At 37.6% G+C, this 23,949-nt stretch overlaps 2 protein-coding genes across 2 annotated transcripts; one reads left to right on the top strand and one right to left on the bottom strand.

The window, feature by feature from the left end:
• Positions 1-796: 796 nt before the first annotated feature.
• LOC137293657 (mitochondrial ribonuclease P catalytic subunit-like) lies at positions 797-14,484 on the bottom strand. The gene is made up of 7 exons (XM_067824338.1): positions 14,387-14,484; positions 6,326-7,293; positions 5,372-5,419; positions 3,923-4,157; positions 3,107-3,246; positions 2,654-2,831; positions 797-2,142 (listed from the first exon to the last, which is right to left on the bottom strand). The coding sequence occupies exons 1-7, from the start codon at positions 14,429-14,431 to the stop codon at positions 1,981-1,983; spliced, it is 1,776 nt and encodes a 591-aa protein (XP_067680439.1). The 5' UTR covers positions 14,432-14,484; the 3' UTR covers positions 797-1,980.
• A 97-nt stretch (positions 14,485-14,581) lies between these two features.
• On the top strand, positions 14,582-16,790 carry LOC137294331 (uncharacterized). The gene has a single exon (XM_067825330.1). It carries the CDS (start codon positions 14,674-14,676, stop codon positions 16,726-16,728), a length of 2,055 nt encoding a protein of 684 aa, XP_067681431.1. The 5' UTR covers positions 14,582-14,673; the 3' UTR covers positions 16,729-16,790.
• Positions 16,791-23,949: the final 7,159 nt, after the last annotated feature.

Genomic DNA, 23,949 nt, shown 5'->3' with positions numbered 1-23,949 from the left:
TTGCATTTCACTGAACGGTAATACGTCGCTCAAAGGTTACCTGATGCAACCTCCTACTAGCTTTTGTTAGATCCAGTGTAGGAGTATAACAAATAACACTGGGGATAAGTTTACTTAGACTGTCAAAACATATGACATATTGGCACAATGCATATACTGAACAGCAAAAGAAACCCAACTCTTTTTTTTGTCAACTTTTTAAATAGAAGGCCTAAACACTGACTTTTATGAGATTATATTTGTTTGAAACTTGTGTTTCTTTTGCTGCTCAGTATATGTCAACTGACCACACATGATGTCAGGATGACCAGTATCAATACACCATTACCACAGCAATGGTCTATTGAGCAATATCGTATCTTTATCTGTACAGTCAGTTAGGAACCTAGTTACAACTCGTTAATATCTGTATATGATAGTCATTATACCAGCAGGAGGAAGATACATGGGTATGAAATCCATAATAGATCTCAAAACTGAATGTGTAATCAATAAACTACCTAAATTAATTTTGAAATATTACACACTGGTGAAATGAGAAAACACAGGAAAGGTTTACATAAAATGCATAACTTTGAGATTAAATATATATCTGTGTCCTCATTAACAGTTTAAGTTGAAAGCCATGACAAGATATTTTTATGACCTACTGGATTTTGTTTTCAGAGAAATTTGTATATGATCACATATGATGCATCTAAACATGGATGTATATGTGGATACAAGTCATGTAGCTTATAATCCACAAGTCTTATGTATGTCTGTGTAAATAAAACAAATTATGGTAATACCAAAGTGTTTGTTTTATGTTTTATTCAATTTGTGCCACAGAAACATTTAGTCTTTTTAATGCAGTCTGAATATCTTTGGCATATTCCTCTAAAGGGAGAATCATAAATAGAGGCTGGTTGGACATTAACAGGGCCTAGATTTTCGAAGCTCTCTTAGCGCTAAGAGATTTTTGAAAATCTAGGCCCAGGTGTGCATCTCCCTGCTCGTACTGTCCCATGAAGATCCGTGGTAGAATTAGCCTTCAGCAACCCATGCTTGTTGTAAGAAGTGACTAACGAGATTGGGATGGTCAGATTCACTGACACTGACACTGACACATGTCCTATTCCAATGGCTGTCTGGTCCAGACTTGATTATTTACATAACACTGCTAGAATATTGCAAAGAAACAACAAAACAACCAAAACCAAATCCTGTCCTGGCATCTGAACCACCAAACACCTGATCTGAAACTCCTTACCTGATTACTTACAGACTGCTGCCATATTGCTGGAATACTGCTGAGTGTGGTGTTAAACATCCACCCACCAACCCTGTCTGAACTCGTTATTCTGCTCTACCATTTTATCCACACCTGAAACAACACCACGGTTAGCAGTGATTCTGTATATCTGACTAGACTCTGCCATGTATGACCATCAATAGGATGGATCTAGCGAGGTTGCAACTGAGACCTGGTGTCTGGGAGTATCTTCAAGAGACGTTTAGACAGTGTGGTACCAAGGAGTTATATTAGTTTTACATTTAATTTTCAGCAATATCACAACAGTCCACACACAAAAATGGGCTTTACACATTGTACCAATGTGAGGATCGAACCTGGACCTTCTGCAAACACTATAATGACAAGTCCACATCACTGCTGTCAGTGAATATTCTTTGATTTAAGGAACAAATTTGCATATTGCCTCTACAGATGTGTCACATTTAAGAAGTGAGTGAGTGGTTTAACACTGCTTTAAGCAATATTTGGGCAATATCACAGCCGGGTACACCAGAAATGGGGGCTTTCACACATTGCACCCATGTGGGGACTCAAACCTGATTTTTCTGCATGATGAGCAAGCTCTCATTAGGTAACCCCACTGCCCTCATTCAAGATGTAAAGAAGTTGAAATCCTTAAGTCAACTTCATCTTCATCCATATTTTGCGGGTTCTTCGGAATCACATGTTTGAAACATGACGTGTTATATTTTTCTGCGTGATTGTTTTCTTTCTTGAGCTCTACTGTGTCTGACACACACCCAGGAGTTGGACTGATCTAGAATCTTCTTCTCCGTTGAGCTGACAAATGGAATATGCCAGCCATTCTCACTCTGTTGTACAATGGTTTCGTTGATGTGTGGGAACTGAAGTAGGAAATGAAATGAACAAGATTGTGAGGATTCACAGTGTGAGCAAGGGAATGTTGCTTTGTACCACTGCTGCAGTGTTCCAGCGACAGTCCGTTTGAGTCAGAAACAAACCAATGTTCTATCATTGTACAAATTGCCACATAAATACAGATAGTGCACATTTATCGCTTACTAATAGCCAACAGCTTTCTGATATTTGAACATTTTCCGTACTTCATGGTGGGGTACAGCTCAAAATCTATTCTGGACCAGACAAACCAGCCATTTTATACATATCCATATCGTCAGTGTGTGACGTCACGAAACACCAATCCAAGCAGTGTGCAAAATAGTGTCCTAATTTTGCTAGCATCTCGGGTTAGCAATGGCTGAAAGTTACAAGCTCACAAAATAATTCCTTAGTCCAAAATGTGAATGTAAAAACTAACTAATGTGCATGGGAAATTCATCTCATACACCTGGTCCACGACCAAGTCTAAAGATAATGAACATGATCAACACCTACCAGAAACTCCTTCTCATTGGTCCAGGTTATCTGACGTGACCACTGCCACTTTTCAAACGTCTCCTTCAGCTCAGGTCCAAGCAGACACTTGTGGTCCCGCATGAAGTCGCGAGATACGTAGTGGCAGGCCTTGCCGCTGTGTGCTGCTGCATACAACACGAAAGGGTCGTCCTTGGAGCTGGCAGAGAAAAGGGAAAAGTTACAGACAGTTCCTGCTGTTTAGGGACACGCAATGACATTATAGGTGATATCTGGTATTTTTTTTGCCAAGACCAAATTACCACTTTCAGGGAAATTTGAAAACGGGATATGCAAAGACAAAGAATTCTCAAAGCCATCCAACATTTATCAGATTATTTTAGTGAACAGGAAATTACTTAACACTAGGCATATCTGACATCATCCTCTGGTAGTAGATAAAAAAGACAGAGAAGAGACAGGATTTTAACTTACGTTCTTTCTGTAAAGAATATTTGTGCATGTGCTTGTAAGTATGGTATGAGAGACTTCAACTTTCCATGACTTCTTCGACATATCAGAAGAACCTTTGCCCTTCGCTTGACAGCAAAGTAGTCAACAACATCTTTCAGGTACTGAAAAACGAAATGGCATGTCTGGATCAGTTTTCACAGGGAGTGGAATTACACCGCTTTTAGCTATATTCCAGCATTACCATGGCAGAATGTTTGAATCAAACCCACGCTTGTCTAAGGGTCAACCACAAAGCAATAATGTCTTTCAGCAGCATAGTAAAAGTCTGCAACAGTTCTTACTCAGGTGTATTGGTTGATATAGCAATAATCGCTTCCATGGCATTAAGTCTAAAGCAAAAGCATGAACCATTACATGACCCCTTCATCCTCTTCAGCGAATGTGTCTGTTTAGTTTTAAGGCACTTTTGGCAATATTCCAGCAAATTTCATGGTGGAGGACACCAGAAATGGGTTTGACACACTGTACCCATAATGGGAATCAAACTCGGTCTTCAGCATGACAAGCAAACGTTTAACCACTGGGCTACCCCACCGCCCCCATAATCATCTCATACCCATAATAACCACTGATACCAACTACGTCATCTTGGTTCAAACATCAACATGCATAAAAACATTACAAAACAAATGAAATAAGAATACAGAGGGCTATGAAAGACCAATATTCCAAACATGACCACAAAATGACATGGGTTCAACCATGTTAACTACGCAGCTGACCCATCCCCCTTTCATCCCCTTCAGATTGTATGTTCCAATGTATGCTGTATCTCACCTGTACTTTAAAACGACCATCTGAGTGCATGACACTCAGGGTATCGATGACCACATCAAAAGGAGGATGCTCCTTTAGAAACTGCTGGAAGTTTGAGATTTCTTCAGGTGATGATCTTAGGTAAGCATTGTCCAGAAGCAGAGTCTTTTCCAAGATGGCACTCTGCAGCAACGCAAACTTATCATCGGGCAGTTCAAGCTTTTCCAACACAAGGCCACAGGAGTTGCAACGTCCACTGGAACAGAGCAAGGTATTTTCATAATGTCCGCATTGTTGTGCAGTGAACACTTTTGAGGACAAATAAACCAAAAATCTTTCGACAGTGTCCAGTCATCCACAGTTACTTTGGATTGAAAAAGGTCTTATACATCGCTGTATTAAATTAGAGCAAAATCTCAGTAAAACCTCATTAAATGGTTATCACTGATTACCCAGATCGGTTCAATCATTAGAAAGCATGACACTTCACTACAGCTAAGCTCTACATGTAGTCCACAGTTCAAAATGTTAAGAAATACAGTCAATAAAAAATCTGCTTGAATATTCAAATATTTTCTGCACATATTTCTTGATGAAGAAATGATTTGCACAGAAATGGAGTGAGTGAGTGAGTTTAGTTTTACGCCGCACTCAGTAATTTTCCAGCCATATAGCAGCGGTCTGTAAATAATCCAGTCTGGATCACACAATCCAGAGATCAACATCATGAGGATCGATCTGTGCAATTGGGAACCGTTGACATGTGTCAACCAAGTCAACAAGCCTGACCACTCGATCCCGTTAGTCACGTCTTACGACAAGCATAGTCGTCTTTCATGGCAAGCATGTGTTGCTGAAAGCCTATTCTACCCCGGGACCTTCACGAGTCACACAGAAATGGAATGACTTTATCAAAGTTTGTTATTATAAGTAGACACACATGTCTCTGATCAGCTCCCTTAATCCAGCAATTTTAGAGGAAAAGTTTCAAGAGCCAAAAAAGCTAATAAGCTTGTTTAACAATTACTTTTATGAAAAAGAAAAAGTTTCATTACATTCTAAACACAAACTGCCAAAAATGCATAAAATCTGTTGAAATTAGGCGTATCAATGCCACACAACATCATAAGTGGAAAAATGCATGTTTCAAAATTTTGATTGACTCATCAAAAATCAAATCAAGGAAAAAATTAGGAACATTTTGAAAAATGTTCGGCCCAATGGCTGACTGCACATAAACCAAATTTCAGCTGAAATTTAAACTCATTCATAGGCATAAAAAGATTCTTGAACTGGAAACGTGATGAAAGATTTGAACTTAGCTCTCAAAACTTTAAGAACCCAGTCATTCCCACCATGGTATGACCAAAAGACATCATCTTTATATACATGACAATAAACAGAAATATGCACTTATGACTACTAGTATATCCTTAAAATCTCTGCCCCTCTCAGTTTCATACTACTTACCTGGGAGATACACTTGTCTTTTTGCACTTGAACTTGCCACCATAACACCTGAAACATGAGCTGTACCACTGTAAGCCCTGCAGTTAATGTAACAGTTGTCAAAGTATTGTATCAATACTGTTGCAAGACATGCAATCATCACAGATGACACCATTACCTTGTCAGCATGCTGCAGGGTTAACTTCTTTGGTCATGAGGGTAAGGCATCCAGCCTCAGATCTTGGCCTAGACTTTCGAAGCCTTCTTAGCACTAAGATAGTCATGAGTTAATGTTAAAGTATGGTATTTATAACTATCTTAATGCTAAGAGAGCTTTGGAAATCTAAGCCCAGGGCCTGATTTCTCGAAACAAACTTAAGTTTTAACTCAAATCTCAAACTGAGTTTGACAATTTGAAACAGCTGAATTTTTATCTCTCAATTGCATTTTTTAGACTCTAAAAAGTCCAAACAACTACAGAAATCTGTCCACCAAATTCAGATTGTCTACTATGTTTGAGCTGGATACCAATTTCCTTTCATTCTGGAAAATGCATGTTCTTGCATTTTCTCAAATTTGAGCAAAAACTTACTTAAGTCAAAACTCAGACTTAAGTTTGTTTCAAGATATCGGGGCCAGTTGTTTAGTGGTTCAGATCCTTTCAGTGGACAGGATTTGGTTTTGATATGAGATGTTAACATGTCACACAGCAATACTCCAGCTATATGGCTGGGGTCTGTAAGTAATCAAGTCTGTACCAGAGTAAGTGGTATACGATGACACGTGTCAACCAAGTCAACCAACCAAGCCTGACCACACAAACCTGTCACAACAAGTATGGGTTACTTAAGATCAATTCTAACCCGATCTTCATGGGCAAACTGGACAGAAATATTTATGCTATTGACATTGACAACAGATTGTAGAGATTCCATCAGATGACTCAACTCCATGCTATGATAAAAAGATGATTACCTATGGAAATGCTGCATCATCTCATCCGCAATATCTTCACTAAGTTGCCAACGATGCTTCCTCATATATTCAAGCAGTTTGAAGACACTGAAGCCAGGATGAGTCTTTTCACAAAACTTGAAAAAGGTCTTAAATAAAATATCAGATGGTGCTTCTCCTTCCTGCCCAAGAACATCCAGCAATTCTTGCACTTTATCTATATCCCCATTTCTCAACGCTGCCATAATCACATCATTGTACAAGAAAGTTTTGGGGTTATTTAATTCTTTAGCATTTTCAATCCAAGCTACACAATCTTTCCACCGATCTGTATGGGAGAAGCCATGGACCAGATCACTCAACATGACAGTGGTACTAAGAGGCGATATCTCCAGCATCTCCTCATACAGTCTGTACAGCAGATCCTGCTCGCTCCTACCACACGCCTGCCCACACACACTGATAAACAGTCCCAGTGTAGTCAGGTTGGCCCTGCTTCTCTTCCTGTGTATATAACTGAGGTAACTCTTTGCATGTTCCATATTGCCAGACTTCAAAACATGACTCATGCACAGTGTCTCAAAGGTTTTTCTCATGGATGGATTCTCTTCAAGGAATTTGTTTTCCAACTCCTCCCAGTCACTGAAACTTGTCTGGTATGAGGGATCTGAAGTTCTTTGCTGGAAGTTGTCCAAGGCAACGGTGGTCATCTTTCCTTGAGAATGATCTGCCCATCTTGAGCATGAGGTGAAGCACACTGATTTGCATTGCGTGGGGTAAAGGCCGAGGAAGTGGAGGGATATATGTTTCTGTGTGCATTGAATTTGCCATTGACATTTTCCTATAAAAATTTTGGGTTCTCTACAATGTATATATGAATGCATTTTGCATATATGTTTGGAAATCTTTGTCAGAGACACCATCCAAGGTCGTCTTGATAGGCTGAAGACTAAGATGTTAATGTTCATTGCAGTAATTCTATCTGAAGTCTGAAAAAAGAAGAGCATGTGATACTTTAAACAGAACTTATCATAAATCAAGTAACTTTGATAGACAAGTCTCCTAATCTGAAACAATGAACATAAACAAATTAGTGCTATCAGGGGTGTGCACATCACATTTTGAAACCACACGTACAGGACTGACATGAAAAAACTGCACTGTTTAATAATTTGGTGACAAGATGTTGTGATGATCAACACAATATACTACTAATTGGCTTATTATCCTATTTGAAGTTAATGTGAGTTAAGTATTACAATTACATTGTTTCAACACACATTGTTATTGTAATGTCTTTTGGAAACCAGGCATGATTTTCTTAACCATTGTTCTATTTTTGCTTTTTTTATTCCATATATCATGAAATGAAATGAATGAAATAATTCATACCAAAATTCATTATTAATTGTAACCAGTGCAAGCAATACATTAGCATTGAAATATTATAAAATTATTAAGTTATGACCACACAATTTCACAGAGTTAAAATCAGAGGTAATCAGAGCTCCACTGTAAGACAAGCAATACATTAGCATTGAAATATTATAGAAATATTAAGTTATGACCACACAATTTCACAGAGTTAAAATCCTACCCTGAGGTAATCAGAGCTCCACTGTAAGACAAACCATTCACCAAGACAAGGGTTATGTCTAGACAGGTTAATATATATAAACTGCTTTGATGAGGTAAACATGCCATCACCTACATTAAAACAAGAGTCATCAGAAGATGACATATCCCCCCGGCCCCCACATCTTTGAAAGGGCAAATCATCCTACAGTTACTTATTTTGTTTTCAGACCAAGTCTGAATTGTTTCCATGGAATTCATGAAAAATATAAATGCCTATATATCTGTAATCAGAAAAAGTTACCATTTCAAGATCTGTCTTGTATATCTGCCAAGATCTTTTGAAAGACATGAAATGGTTTTCGAGTTGTGCTCCGGACACGTAGTCAGCAACATATTAATGAAACCGAGAAAATAATACATCACAAAAACCTGTAAATAGGAAAAGGCACCACTTTGGAGTCTGCCACACATATCTACCAAGTTACACTGACAGATATTAAGAAGTTTTTGAGTTCTGCTCCGGAAACGAAACACACCTCTCACTTTTGAGAAGAAGTCTGAATCGTTTCCATGGAATCCGAGAAATTAACCTGTAACTAGCAAAAGGCACCATTGCAGCTTCTGATTGGTATATCCACCAAGTTCTGCAGAAAAATATTGAACGGATTTTGAGTTTTGCTCCTGAAACAAAATGATTACGGATGGACGGACGGACAGACGAGGCATCGATTATATCCCCACGCATTACATGCCAGGGGGATAATAACGTTATGCAAACACCAGTTAAGGGTCGTTAAAGATTCAGCCCAGAGTAAGCAATCAAGCATCCAGTAAATGTGACAAGATTAATGCCACTTAGAATAGGATTAAAATATTAAGTACTCCCCGTGTCTGGTCATTGAAGTTGTTCTGGCAGGACACACCCCATTTTGTTTATCCTGCATTTCATTGGTTACACCCATTTTTGCATCAGTCAGCAAATCAGAATCTTTGTATTGTTTCAATATTTGTTAAATAGTCTCCAACGCCATTTGTCCATCAGGAGGGTTTAGACACCCAACACAGGTCAACTCCAGCCCTCAGCCCAGAGGGTTGTAACGACTCTCTGTGGCCACCCTTATTATTCTATCTCTTGTTAATAAAGTTGTAATTAGCGTCTTGTGACTTCGGACTCTTTGCTGAGTTGATTCTCCAAAGCAGACCAGCACGCCAGTTAGATAAGGGGTTTCACTGGTACCCTCACTTGGACCCTAGACCTGTATCATAACACCATACATAAATAGCAAGACTACACTTAATGTAACAGCTTTTCAGTTTTCTTTTCATGAATCAGTGTCATTTGCATTTTACAAACCATATTTCTGCCAGTTTTCACATACAATTACGCAAATATAGTACACTAACAAATTAACACTATGATATTTTCTATCAGATAAACAAATCTCACATTTTTTTAAGTGATGACTTAAAATAACATCTGAAGTTATAAAGTGACCAAAAACACGATACTAGGACTTATGACCATAAAAAGGAGCTGCTAGAGAATATGTTCCTTAATAGAAAAGATTTCCACCATTGTAGCCCCTGCTTTACCATTTTATGCCTATGAATTGATGATGTTTTATCACAAAAAGAGGGCGCTTATTTGTTTATTTTTTTTAAGCAAAGAGGGTTTAAAGGTTTTGTTCAATAATATGATTTCTAAAAAGATTAAGGTGTCAGGACCTAACTTTTCATGTGTGGATTGCGGGCAAAAGTCTAACCCCGTAAAGGGTTTAGTCTCTAATCCTCTACATCTCTAATCGTCTACGTCCCCAGTTGCCAACAAAAACAAAGTTGACTAATTAGGGTGACAAAATGCACCCCTCCTCCTATAATGAAACCCCCTGACAAGGGCTGTAGTGATTTTGACTGACTGTTGTTTATTTATTTAGATGTATAGCATTGGCGAATGAATGATCTTCTTTCAGTACTGATTATTTTTATAAATGGCCTAAAATGTCAAAATACATATAGTATAGGCAACTTTTTTTCAAATTTTTATTTCCAAGAGATACATGTCATCTTGCTGGCTGTGTGCAAAGTAAATTTACATGATTTGTAGCATTTGTTTTTTTTTATCTCACTTTGGATCTGATGAAGGTTTTAACTTCTTTTCTGCTCATATAGAATATTCATCTTTCCTATTAGGCAGATAATGCTTAGAGGGCTGTTATTTTTCCCCTTAAAACCAAGCAATACATTTTCTAATGTTAATTCAATTTGTCCTTCACCTGATATCCCAAGCCATGATGACAATTCGGTCCACACTCTCTTTACAAAAGTACACTCAAACAGTAGATGCCAAACAAACTCTCAAGCCTGTTTACAAAATGTGCATAATGGTGATTCCTTCATTCCAATCTTATGTAAATAAACATTAGTTGTTAAGTATTCTGAGTAATCTTGTGTTGGAAATATTTCAAATTTACACTCTGTTGTGACGGTTAAAAATTGCCATGACAAAAGGTGTGAGAAATCCCCTCAGAATTAGCAGAATACAACACTGAGAAGTTTGATATTTTCAATAATTTTGTATTAACAGAAAGCTAGATACAGAGATTCACAATTAAGGTTTTATATACAATACAACTGAGTCAGTTCTACAGTAGTGGGTCACAAATATAATATCAGCTCACTAAAGTCTTCATGTGAGGGTGAGAAACAGTTATGCAGAATGTAACACAACGAGCAATCAGGCAGCGGTTATGTAGATCAAGCGCTGACGGAGAGGCAGATATATACTCCAATAGTCTGTGTGTATTTCAACTAGCCCATACATATATGTATAGTCAAACGCTTCCTGAAAGTTTGCCACTAACGTGGAATCTTCTTGAAGTCTCGTATTTATTTCAAAACATCAAGAGGAAGTAACTCTATAGATCTACCTTAAAGGCCCGCCGATAAAACACTAATACCACAGAACATTTATCATACGGAATATGACCTATAATAATTATTATTCAAAACACTAAACGTTGTGACCCAATAATAATTATTAGTTAATTAATAATACAATTTATTGTAACACTGTGTACATCTAATCGTCTTCCTAATATTTTTCGCATTAAGACAAATATCTTTCAGTATCAATAAATAAAGTCATTTTATACCTCTGTATACCTAATTTTCTTCTTTCAAATAGAAGAATCCATTTTCAGGTCATAGTGGTGACGCTCGTTTATCATTGCACAATCTGTGGTCAATAGACCATGAAGTGTTGTTTCAAGAATGTTGGCAAATGGAGATGCAGCCTTGCTTAATCAATATTTGCGCACCTAACACGTTTATGCACGGTATGAGGAATTAACAAGGCACATGAAAATCAACAATTATACAAACTGTCATCAATATAAAATGTTTATAAAAACACACATTTCAGCATTTGACACATCTCTAGCGTAGCAGGACGAAGCCATCATCAACACGACAGTATCAAAGTCGATTGCGCGCAAGGACATCAATATTCGTGATAACTAAAATCCGGACAAACAGTATGGTGAATAGTTTACGCCAAAAGCTGATACTGTTGTCGTATTGAAGTTCATGTCTCACAATGCTGATAGGAAGGTTTTACTTTTAGTTAAAGGGGCACTGATGCGGAGCAATTTCCGTGGACTGGTGTAAACTTTTGTTATTGTTTTTCTCCCGTGCGTACCCAGATGATATCCCAGAATTCGTGACTGGTTCGTGACCTCTGCTGCGCATTCCGTAAGCGCAATTGATAGTTTAATTATAGACAGAACAACTTAGGTGAAGTCATTTTTACTTCATAACAAATGTATTATGAAAACAAATGAAACACTTAGAAGGTTAATCATCTGCCAGTGGTAGAAATGGTAAAAGACTATTAGGACGGAAAAATAACGAAGCCAATGTACGTCTCTATATTTTGTCTCATAACCCTAATTGGTTTATTGTCATATTTGTATGATTCTGAAAATTAATAAAAGAACACGCGATCTGCTTATACTCATAGTAAATTTCTAACATAACAGCAACATTTATACATTGTATAGATTGCCAATGTGGATCCTATTTCACACACATACGCGATCTAGTGTGTGTTTTCTGTCATACAGATTCTGCTGAATGCTACAACAAATAAATTAAAACAAAATGCAAATAATGAATGTAAAACAGACTAATTTTATAGCAACAATGTCAGGCTACTACCTTGTTCAGGAATGTATCCATCAATATCCACGTAAAAGAAATCGTATTCCATTCATCTGCAGCTGGTAAATATTACAACTGTCTCATTTGCGAAAAAGTAACACATCGTTTCACGTCTTTCGTTGGTGAAAACCAGATAAACCTCTCATTGGTCTCCCAAGAAAGCACACCTGGCAACTAATTGTATGATGTCCACTATTCTAAGTAATTTAGTTAACCAATAATGAGCAATCAATCAATCAATGCAAGGGTGGTTAATTCTTTGAAGGGAGGATGTTGTTTTTGCACTCACTCTTTACGACAGGGTGTAGTCATCTACACACACTGCCTTTTGACAAATCCTCTAGAAGATAAAAGTAATTAATCAATCAGTGTGTTATCGGTTAATCCTTTGATCGATGTTTGTTTTTGTAACTCAGCTGATAAACCCTCTTGCATCACTTACATGCACATATTACATAACATACAATACATTTGCCATTACAGACCTTAATTTATAATGTTGAGTATTTACTCCAGACAGGAGAAATGCCAAATGGGAACCTTTGTTGAGTAACCGAAGTGGTGCTACTACTAATTATACCTGTTATAAATTCACTAATTGACCATCCAGAGTATGATGACAAATAACACGTGTAGGTTTACACCATCAAACGCGAGTTACAGCAAGGAGGATGTAATCTCTGTGTCGCATGCAGCCTGAAAACACTTATGGGCCGAAACTGTTTTGAGGATACCAACGGAATTTCGTTACATAAGGAATACACACAGGCATTTGCTGTGTACTTGGGTAAATAGGTGAAATAAGGGGTTTTTTGACGTAAGAAAATTTTCAGATTTCTGTACCAAAGGCAAAGTCATCGTTTTTTGTTTACGAATTCAAATAAATCAACTGTGTGTTTTTATTATCATAAATAATAAGCCATTGTAGCTACCATAGCTACCAAAATTTACATATGATATTTGCTATCACAGCTGAACCAACACTCAAAACTACCTATATATACAAAGCTTTGCAATCTTCCGTACTGAAACAAATGGCTTGCTACGTGCCTGTAGACATCATATTTTCATGTAACATGATTAAACATCGAGGTTCAAAACACAGAAATAGGATCAAATTGGATCAGTAACTATACCATCCAAGCATCCGAAAAGAACTACACTGCTGGGATATTTGGTTACGATCAGACAAGGAATACCATGGATATTTTTGAACAAATGGCATATGATGGGCATCCGGCCTCCTGACTGTTTAGGTGAAGAAATTCTGCTAATATGGACAGGAGCCCAGTTCCTTTGTCCGTCACGGTCGAAGGAGCAGGCGCTGACCAATTTGCGGTTTGGTTTCGTAATTCGACCGTTGGCGAGAAACATTATTCGCTCCGCATCAGTGCCCCTTTAATGTTCAGAATTTGTCTACTTTTGTCTTTTTTCATCAAAAAGATTCATTTAAACATGTAAACGTCCACGTAATCTTGAATGAAAATGTAAATAATATTCTGCATGCCTTTGGAGACATTTACTGAATAAAGACAAGCATTAATTCGTTATTCATTGAGTAGAATCATTTCATTTGATTATAAAAACTCATATTAACTGCTCTTACTTAGTAACTTTTCATGAAAATTTGTTGTAAAGTTATAAGGACTGTGTCTGACATTAGTTTCCGAGGTTATTTTTCCCCGGGCAACACTCCACCTTCTGGGGTCATGACCTTTTAGAATAAGAAACTCTACTTTGAAGTTGTGATTTCCGAATCGTGATTGCAGGAATAAGAAGAAGACTTTTTGTTTACAAGCACGAAATCTTAGGTCACACTTTTATGTGCAGCGACAGCATAAATCTGGAAGTGATAGGTGCGCGAAAATAGATGTCCTCGAATTTGCAGAACAATCCCCCTAAAGATCCAGGAGGCAGGAGAGATCAGTAAGGCGACACAAACAAAATGTTCTTGAGATCTATTTCCTTAGGTGTATAAATGTTTATTTGGTGGTGGACACATTTTACAATATCGCACCATGTTTCTCAACTTCCGACACTGATTCTGTTTGGAATAACTCATACAAAATAATCTGAATTCGCTTTGAATGGGGTGTCATGTAGCCGCATTTGGCAGCATCCCGTGCTTATAAAAATAACCTGACAGTGAATTAAATTCATTCCCACAATCCCAGTCGTACTAGAAGCAAAGTTTTGAAAGACCTGTTACACTTTGTAACGTCGATTGGACCATAACGCTTAACATTCAAATAAAATAGGTTGTCATTAATGATACAAAGTACTTACAAATGTAAACAAGATTTCTTCGAGTAACTTTAACTTTGAGCACATGTACACAACTCCTTACATCGGACATTCATTATCAGCGTATCGTGAGCGATAGCATGCGGTGTCATGGAGCAGTAACTGACTTCCGTTTTCAGTGCGACTCCTATATGAAGTAAGGGGACATCACTCTATCACTAGAAGGTTGTTATTGATTTCACGACGGCACAACATTATATTATAATTTATAATGCAGTTCAGTGTTATCTCGTACGCAATGACTCAGTCGTCGTCAGTACTCGTCTAAAATGTCACATTATATGAAAGCTTCAAAAAAATCTTTTTCAAGAAATGCTCAAGAGTTTATTATACGGCCTCTCCTTCGCCAGAGGGAAACTGGAGAGCTCTGTGACTTGACAATCAAGCTGAATGGACGGTGCTTCAATGCACACAAAGCCGTTCTGGCACTATGGAGCCCATATTTTCTGTCCATGTTCACTTGTGACATGAGGGAACGACTGACAAGGGAACTTGATCTGTCAGAATCGTTAATTTTAGAACGAGATGATGTGTTTGGAACGGTCTTAGACTACATGTATACTGGTTGTATAACACTGACTATAGAAAATGTTGAGGATATTGTCAAAATATCAGATTTCCTACTTATTGATGATGTGAAAGAGTACTGCAGGCAGTTTTATTTAGATCTGGGAAATTTGGATCTAACAAACTGTATACGGCTTAAATTTCTTGCAGAAGATCATAATATGCCAGAGGTAGCAAAATTTGCACAGAAAATGATTGAATCTCGTTTTCATGATTATGTTATCTATCATGATGAAATGCTGGACTTGCTCCCATCATGCATCTTCAGACTGCTGGAAGATTCGCGAGTTGTTCAACACACCAGCTACAATGAACTCAAGAGAGTTGTACAACGCTGGATTGATTTTGACCGATCTTATCGGCAGCAATACCAATCTGACCTCATGACTTGTGTGAAGTCTTGGATATCTGACTATGCAAATGAAGCATCTTACCTCGGACGAGAGATGTCCACCAGTGATATTCTCCGGAGATCCATGGAGGGATCTTTAACTACAGCCTCTGCCAGTGCTGGACCATCAGATGCAGATACAGATTTCACAGACAATCGAGACAGTGAGAGTCCATCAGACTCGGGTAGCCAAGTGTTGTTGGCTGTGGTGTGTAACCAAGGCCTGAAATTCATGAAGATTCTAATTTATAGTTTACAAGACCAAAAGTGGTACCAGTTCCCTGTTTCTGGCGAAAAAATGTTGCATTACATGCCGGTTCGCCAAACTGTATGCAATATGGTTTTAAATGACAACAAACTTTTTATGTACCTCTGCTCAAGCTTTCCATACCCAACTGATATGATGAAGATCAACATTCTTGTGACAGATCTGGTCACTGGTCAACCAACACTTTTCTCATTCCGGACAGTGGACTTTTACAACCCATGTTACCGGACTACTTTGACAAACATTAGAACAGCGCCACCTGTGATGGTTTCTTGCAATAACCAACTCTTTGTGCTTGGCAACAAGGAGGGTACTGGGCACCTGTTTATGTGCAATCTTGCCACCCACCAGTACACATGCTTTCAAATACCAGGCTCACGTTTCATCAGTTTAGGCAGAGCAACAGTCAAAGATGACCGTCATATTTACATGTGGTTCCGCCACCGCACTGGACCATCTGAAGAGTTCTGTATCAAAAAGTCAATAGGTTTTGCAGTGTTTGACACAAGAACTAAAATTTTCAGCTCATGGGAATTGCCTCCTCCAGACATTTCATATGATGACTTTTCAAAGCCATATGTTATGTGTGTTAGGGAGGATACAGTGTTCATATACCATCCAGGGCAACCCGCTTTAGTTCTGGATGAAGTCCGATCCAAGTGGGTTACATCTATTAGGAGAATCTCTACCCCCCATCCAGACTTCTCAGTCGATACTCAGGCATATGGGTTTCAGCTTCTTGTCCCCACAAGTGAAAGTGTCTTCATCTTGAACAATGAGTGTCCCTACACAACATCTCTACATGAGGTGTCGGAGAAGTTCCCGTGTTCCATGGCTCACATTCCTCCTCCCATTGACCACATCTCCGTGGTAACAGTTGGATCTGTACCCAGCACGATGATGCAGTCACTTGACAAGTGTAATCGCTATGACGATGCCTATTCCAGTGCCCTGCACGTGGCCATGCAGTATTCCGATGGCGACTCTGACGACAGCGCTGCCTCTAACTATGAAGAACAGGACTCGGAAAATGATTATGAATATGATGAAGATATTTATGACTATGATTATGATGTTGAAATTGGTTTGGACTTTTAAGATGCCTTACTTCATTCAGAGGCGTTTTCAGAAAAGCTTTAAGTGTAGAAGAACACCATGATCCTCAGACGACTTACACAATGAAAAAAACTTCAGTCAAGCTTTCAAAATGTGACTCAAGGATGAACATTTTCATGGATTAGAAATATCAAAACAGTTTTCCATGTCAAATATACTTTCATTTGTTTTGATGAAAGAATAATTTGAGAATCCTAAATTTGTTTACTGCCATATATGTCAATAAGTCAGGCTCCATTTGTTTATGAAACTCTACAGTAGCAGACTACCAGTAGTATTAATTGATTGTTTACCATGTATACAATGCACAGATTCTCTTGTTTGGAGTTGTCTGTGATCAGCTGTACAATAGTCCATTTTTTAGACATATTTTGAACATTGTATAATATATTTGCTGAACAGATTAAACTTACTACAGTTGTACATTCTGAATGAGAGATACTGGTTAGTTTTACTGGATTAAGGATCCAGATTAGGAAATCTCTTCTTGCTGTGTCAGTTGTAAATTCATTGTTAAGATTGAAATAAGATCTGACATGTATATGACCTATGGGAGTCAGTCAGGGCATTGGTTATATTCAGAACTATCGAGGCCAGTATAAATTAAAGATCTGTTGTCCATTTTTGTTAGAAAATGAGGAAGCATTTAACTCTTCTTTCAAACAGACATGATGCTAGAACTTGGTTGTCTGGCCTGTTTACACCGAAACAAGTTTGGGCAAAAACTACTGAAAACACTCAGATACTGCAGTGATGAAATGTGCGCTGGGTTATATTTTGTATAAATACTCCTCAGTATTGCATCTAAAATGTATGGTTCTTATTAATTCCAATTGGTACAATGACATTTGTTTTCTTTTTATGTGTACATAATCTTGTTTTTTGTGCAGTAAATGGAATATGACAATCAGATCATGTGAATATTTAATTCCCTGAAGGTAAGTATTGATGGCACATTCCATGATTCCATGCACAAGCAAACTGTAATGTATAGTTTACTGTGAAGTGTAAGAATTAGTTGCCAATGTGAAGTGGCCAGGACAGCTAAAATGTTAACAAAATTGTATGCACTCAGCATATTTGAGTAGCCCTACATAATGGCTGCAACATTTATGTGTTGTGGTGGTCATATTTTATGTTTATTTTGGCCTGACTGGCACAGCTTGAATGTCAATGCTATTTGGCAAACAGACAGGCAGCTATTTCAAACGTCATGTGTCACTGCAGTAAAGGAAAGATAACTCTTACTGGAGAATAGACCTAAAATGTAGAAAGACAGGAATTGCTGGAAACAGGAATTGGAAATAAGCATCGAGGTGCTATAAAATTAGGCAAACAATGATGACAATCTGTTATTAATTTATACTGGCCTAGTAATATATTGGCAGCATTATCTTCCATGAAACTGTGAACCTCATCATTTGTTACATACTGTTCACAGAGAGATGTCAAATCAGTTAGAGCTGCTATAGACACTGTGTTGTAATAAATAATTTATTTGTTCATACTGTGATAGTTAATGATTGGTTTATGATTGTGAGGATGTTTTACATGATTGTCTCCTTGTTTTTATATATTAGAAAACATTGGATTGTTCCTATAAATCATGAATGTTTCAGTGTGAATCTCATCATTGTCTTTTGCATAATACTTGTTTGTGTAGCTTACAGTGTTGCTGTTGAGTCAAAGCAAGATGAATTTCTCAATTTATGGCCACATTTCTCAGATTTTCATTTTTATAAGTGGGCATATTGTGGGATTACAGGGTTTGGACCCAAAATTCAGGGTAGTTGGTTGAAATAATATATTTTATATATACTAAGTAGGTAGTGGTAAATGTTCATTCTACAAACCCTGGGGTAAGAGTGTTTAAGAAAAAATAATGTTTAACTTATTTCTGTTTGTTTGGCTAAAAATAAGCAACAAAAGTACCATTGCACGCTTGATTAATTTTGTGTGTCAGTGGTTTTGAGTCAGATTATTAGTAAAATAGTTTAAGAATATCTGGCCTAAGGGATATGCTCTTGTGCTTTTTAAGGTACCTGCTGTTTCTGGCTAAGAGGATTGGTTGAGAATACTGAAGTAGCTTAATGTAACAGTGTAGCCATTTGTCTTATAGCTGATGGAACAATACATCAAGTTATATGTTGTGTACAAGATCTTGCTATTGCTGACTGCTTGATGAAGATGCTACAATATATGCTGTATGTTGTTTTCCATGTTGGTGTTGCTGTGGTTACTGGATGTCATGTGACATGTACTTTATGATTTGTAACTGAGGTTTGTTTTCTACTTTTGAAAGTGGTCATTTACAAAATGTAGGATATGTTGATATGTTGGTGGGATTTGTCTAATCAGTGTGTCAGTATTTTGCAGAACATTTTTCTATCCCCACAAGTTGTGACAAAACTTGGCAACTCCCATCTTGTGTGGTCATCTATTTATGGCATCACATGAGCAGGACCTCATTCCTCAACGCAATCGTAGCGCTAAGTTGATCATAATGCCCATACTTTAACATAGACTTACAACTGTCGTAGCGCTAAGTTGACCATAATGCCCATACTTTAACATAGACTTACGACTGTCGTAGCGCTAAGTTGACCATAACGCCCATACTTTAACTTAGACTTACGACTGTCGTAGCGCTAAGTTGACCATAACGCCCATACTTTAATGTAGACTTACGACTGTCGTAGCGCTAAGTTGACCATAACGCCCATACTTTAACGTAGACTTACGACTGTCGTAGTGCTAAGTTGACCATAACACCCATACTTTAACGTAGACTTACGACTGTCGTAGCGCTAAGTTGACCATAACGCCCATACTTTAACGTAGACTTACGACTGTCGTAGCGCTAAGTTGACCATAACGCCCATACTTTAACGTAGACTTACGACTGTCGTAGCGTTAAGTTGACCATAACGCCCATACTTTAACGTAGACTTACGACTGTCGTAGCGCTACAATTGCATAGAGGAACAGGGCCCAGTCCAATAGTTCTGGTGAAATTCTGGCAACCCTTCCACTTCCACTGCCATTTCTCATACCACTCTGTCCCACTAAATCTCACTGACCTACCCCACTTTGATCATGTAGAATCTGTTGCATTTCATTACTCAAGTATTGTATCTTGATGTTATGAACAAATAATGCATTCTGTTTAAGCATATGTTTGGTATGAAAACGGCTTTCGAAACACATTTTAAATAGTCCGTGCTAGCCATGGTTTGATTCATGTTTAGCAAATCTGATTTGTTTGTTATTTTCCTTTCCGTTGAAAATGGAACACAAGACGTTTTCAGTTGAAAAGGTACTGTGGTTGCTATCTTGTCGAATGACAGCAATGTGCAGAGCGACAACTGTAGGTCTCTGCTGATGTTGTCATAATACACAATGTGTATACTGTGTATACAGAACTGTCAGTATTTCAGAGTGCTGCCCATGTGATATCTATTCTACACCTTTAATAGGAGTTTGATTAAAGCAAATTGGCTCGTGGTGATTGTAAATAGGTGTTTGAATTAAGGAAACTGACTTTCTATTTAAACACAAGTGCTAGCTTGGTGTAGAAATGGAAATCAAAACTTGTTTCTCATCAATTCCAAAATGGCATTATGTTCAGACTGTATTTCTTGCCTTCTTTTTAGCAACATTTTTGTGTAGCAAAACAAAGGAAGACAACTAGAGATGATGAAATAATAGTAGGTATCCATTTAGAAAATTAGTTAAATCCTTTTTATGATCTTTCACACAATTAAGTTTTGAACATGGTTTGTCAGGGTGGTCACCCAGCTAAGAAAAGCTAACTCACTAATATCTTAAGTCAGTGTCAAGAACCTAGTCTGTCATACAGACTTTGAAACAAATACATCCAAGAAAGCCCGTGCAAGTCTAGAATATGTGGCAAGTCTAGATTACAACAGTTTCTGAAAATGAAGAAATGAACTTTTTTTCTGTAAAATATGTTCATTTCAGTTGTTAGTCTACCATGAAATTTTCCAGGATTAAACTGACCTGTACAGTGAGTAACTTTTATTTTTTACCTAAGTGTAAATATGACTAACTGCATTTTGTTCATCTTAAAATAATATCTATAATACGCTGTTACCATGGTTACTTATTTGGGATGAACTATTAACTGCATACTATATGTATTTGAAAATGCTTATCATATTAACATAGCTAGTGTTTTCTTAAAGCTTTTGAAGATGAAGAAAAACTCTGTTGATTCTATTATTGTGAAACCCAATGAAATGTACTCACTGATCATTTTGAAAATTGTTATCACTTAGACACTAGTCATTTAGCATGGCCATATACTTCAGTATTGTCACTTATAAATGTCACCACTGGTCACTACACGTCACTGCTACATTACAGCTGTTACACTTTGGGCAGCATCATTTTATACCTTCACTTTGGTGGGTCGAGCTTAATTCCATACAAGTCGGCGTGTGAACCTATTAGCATCATCTTGCGAGAGCACAGGGATACACCTGAGCACTATCGATATCCCGTACCACCTGAAGTTTGAACACTGATTTCATACATATCATTCAACATTGTACTCAAATATTTTCTACTATTGTATTATTCATATGATCAAATAATCCACTGAGCAACTCATCAAAATAGCTTTACAAAGGGAGATAACTGAGGCAGCTTAGGCCTTGACCAGTACTTACATCAAACCAAAAACCTGTTGAACCACAGACAGGGTTGCAGGATGAGCACATGCCCATATTTTCAGACATCTTGCATGTTAAAACCACCATCTCCCAAATTACTGTTGCTTGTGTATTACTTGCATCTGCTAATTCCAAATCATGGATCAGTCTGTGCAAACTTTGTTTTCAGTTGTGCAATCTCATATACCACAACATCCAGGTACAGAATTGTACAAAACGAAGCTTTTCCCTTCGTTCCTGGTCATTCATGCTGTTTAGCATGTTACTTGTTTTCAAGAGGAATCTCTTTCTTTGGATCCAAACTCAGATCAATGATTACTTTTGCCTTTCATGATTGCAAAGGGGTTAGTTTTTTAGATGAATGGATCAAGTTTTAAAATGAAATACAGGTGTGATGCAAGGACTAGTATCCTCCTATGTACTTTCATGATTGCAAAGGGGTTTGTTTTTTAGATGAATGGATCAAGTTTTAAAATTAAATACAGGTGTGATGCAAGGACTAGTATCCTCCTATGTACTTTCATGATTGCAAAGGGGTTTGTTTTTTAGATGAATGGATCAAGTTTTAAAATTAAATACAGGTGTGATGCAAGGACTAGTATCCTCCTATGTACACTTTCATGATTGCAAAGGGGTTAGCTTTTTAGATGAATGGATCAAGTTTTAAAATTAAATACAGGTGTGATGCAAGGACTAGTATCCTCCTATGTAGACAATATTATCAAGCAGCATAATATTCCATATCATATTACTTATCTTGTTCTCGTTAACTTGCATGTTTCATAATATGTATGATGTAATACATCATTTTCATTCAGTCAAGTCTGTTGAAATGGACAAATTTTACCACTTTTTGAAAAATGTTTGTAAGCAAGCTTGACATGACTTAATCTCACTTGAAATTCATATCAAACAAAAGTCATGGAAGTACTTCATATCAGATCTAGCATGTAAAACAGTACAGTGTCATCGTAGTGGGACAGGAGTGATCGTGTTGATAAATGAGTTGTCTCCCTTGATCACTCCAGAAATGTATGATTCCAAGTTAGCTCCAAAGATGTTTGTGTTTGTTAGAACCCTATCACATGGTCATGGGTTTTATGTAAAATGCTTACGACCTTGTTCAACGCCGTAACCTTGGGTTTTCCTTCCAAAGTAAAGTGTCGTGAAAACCGACATGCTGTTAACCCTTCTCCCTTACTCTTTGAAGTAGTAATCTGACTGAGTCTTCACAATGTGCTCTGCAGGGTTGTGCCCCTTTGTCAAGACATGTTCCAATGACCATGGATTGGAAACCCAGACTCAGCCTTGTGATTCTTGGTTTGTAAGCACCGTACCTATACTCACTAGAATCAAAAGAAGAAAATATGACCTGCATCCCTTGATTCGGATTGGGTGGAGCAAGCACACAATTTTTTGTTACGTTTTGTTGTACTCTGTTAATGAGCCCCTTCCAGCAATATTTGAGTGAGTTGTCAAACATGACAAGTTCTATTTATACATTTTCTACGTGTTTATCTTTACTGTACGCTTTGGTTGAGTTTTTGTTACAACTTAAAATACAAGAATGTTTTGTGCATATATATTTATCTACTTGATATCAGTCAATAAAACTTTTTTGTGATAGAAAAATTTTGTTTTTAACAAAAAAAACCCCAGTTTTCCCTTCTTCCTTACATAAAGGCCTATTCGTGATCTCAAGTCTTTGCATGGGATCATGTGTTCTCGCGGCATACTGGGTTCCCATGGTTGAGACTATGCCACACTTTGTGAATGGCTTCTCTTCATCCAGAATGTGCAGCACGAACATATCAATCTGCTGTGGTTACACAAATCACACTTGGTCCTATCTTAAGGTGCAGTGTTGTGCTGTGTTTACAGTGTTTGACTCATTTTGTGGTACGTTGGTGTGTGTGTGTTCAGCACTGAACTGGGCCTTATGTTGTGGAACCACATTATCTCTGGCCCAATACCAGACATGGTCCTAACCTAAGTTTGAGTTTCATGGTCATGAATGCAGCTCTGGTGAAAAGGATTGTCCTTGTAGAAAGGTCCACAAGTATTCAGAGAGACCACAGAGCTCTAGATAATTTTTCAAGCAATTGGGTATTTACTCTGTGTATGAGTAATTGCATTTTTTGAGGAGTAACTATCATTTTGTATACTCCCACTATTAAAAAGAATTGAGTACTTTTACACACAGTTTCTTATCCTTATTGGCTACTGAACTCTTCTAAATTTGTAAACTGGGTACTTAACTCTTCCAAATATGTAGATATAAATACATATTAATGGACTTAATCTTAAGTTTACAGTAATTGTCATATTGCCAAACATTTGGCAGCCATTTTTAAATACTCCACAAGGAAGTCATGTGACTATTCAAGTAGACCCGGAGAGTGGCTTTGGCGATAATAATATCATAGGTTTATATAAGCATCGCATACCACCAGCTAATGCTGTTTTAGAGTTTGTGCGCCATGACGAATCATACGGAAGCCAATTTAGT

This window comes from Haliotis asinina, chromosome 8 (assembly GCF_037392515.1).
Source record: "Haliotis asinina isolate JCU_RB_2024 chromosome 8, JCU_Hal_asi_v2, whole genome shotgun sequence".
Classification (NCBI taxonomy): Eukaryota; Metazoa; Mollusca; class Gastropoda; order Lepetellida; family Haliotidae; genus Haliotis; species Haliotis asinina.
This window is presented reverse-complemented; position numbering and strand designations above follow the sequence as displayed.

What these genes read in the sequence shown, in the direction of transcription:
- LOC137293657 (XM_067824338.1), bottom strand. Translation starts at nt 14,431, where the DNA reads ATGTGCTCAAAGTTAAAGTTACTCGAAGAAATCTTGTTTACATTT. An exon ending in ATGGTCGTTTTAAAGTACAG is followed by an intron (nt 3,247 to 3,922) that starts GTGAGATACAGC and finishes TTCGTTTTTCAG; the next exon opens with TACCTGAAAGATGTTGTTGA. An exon ending in CCAATGAGAAGGAGTTTCTG is followed by an intron (nt 2,143 to 2,653) that starts GTAGGTGTTGAT and finishes TTCCTACTTCAG; the next exon opens with TTCCCACACATCAACGAAAC.
- LOC137294331 (XM_067825330.1), top strand. Translation starts at nt 14,674, where the DNA reads ATGTCACATTATATGAAAGCTTCAAAAAAATCTTTTTCAAGAAATGCT.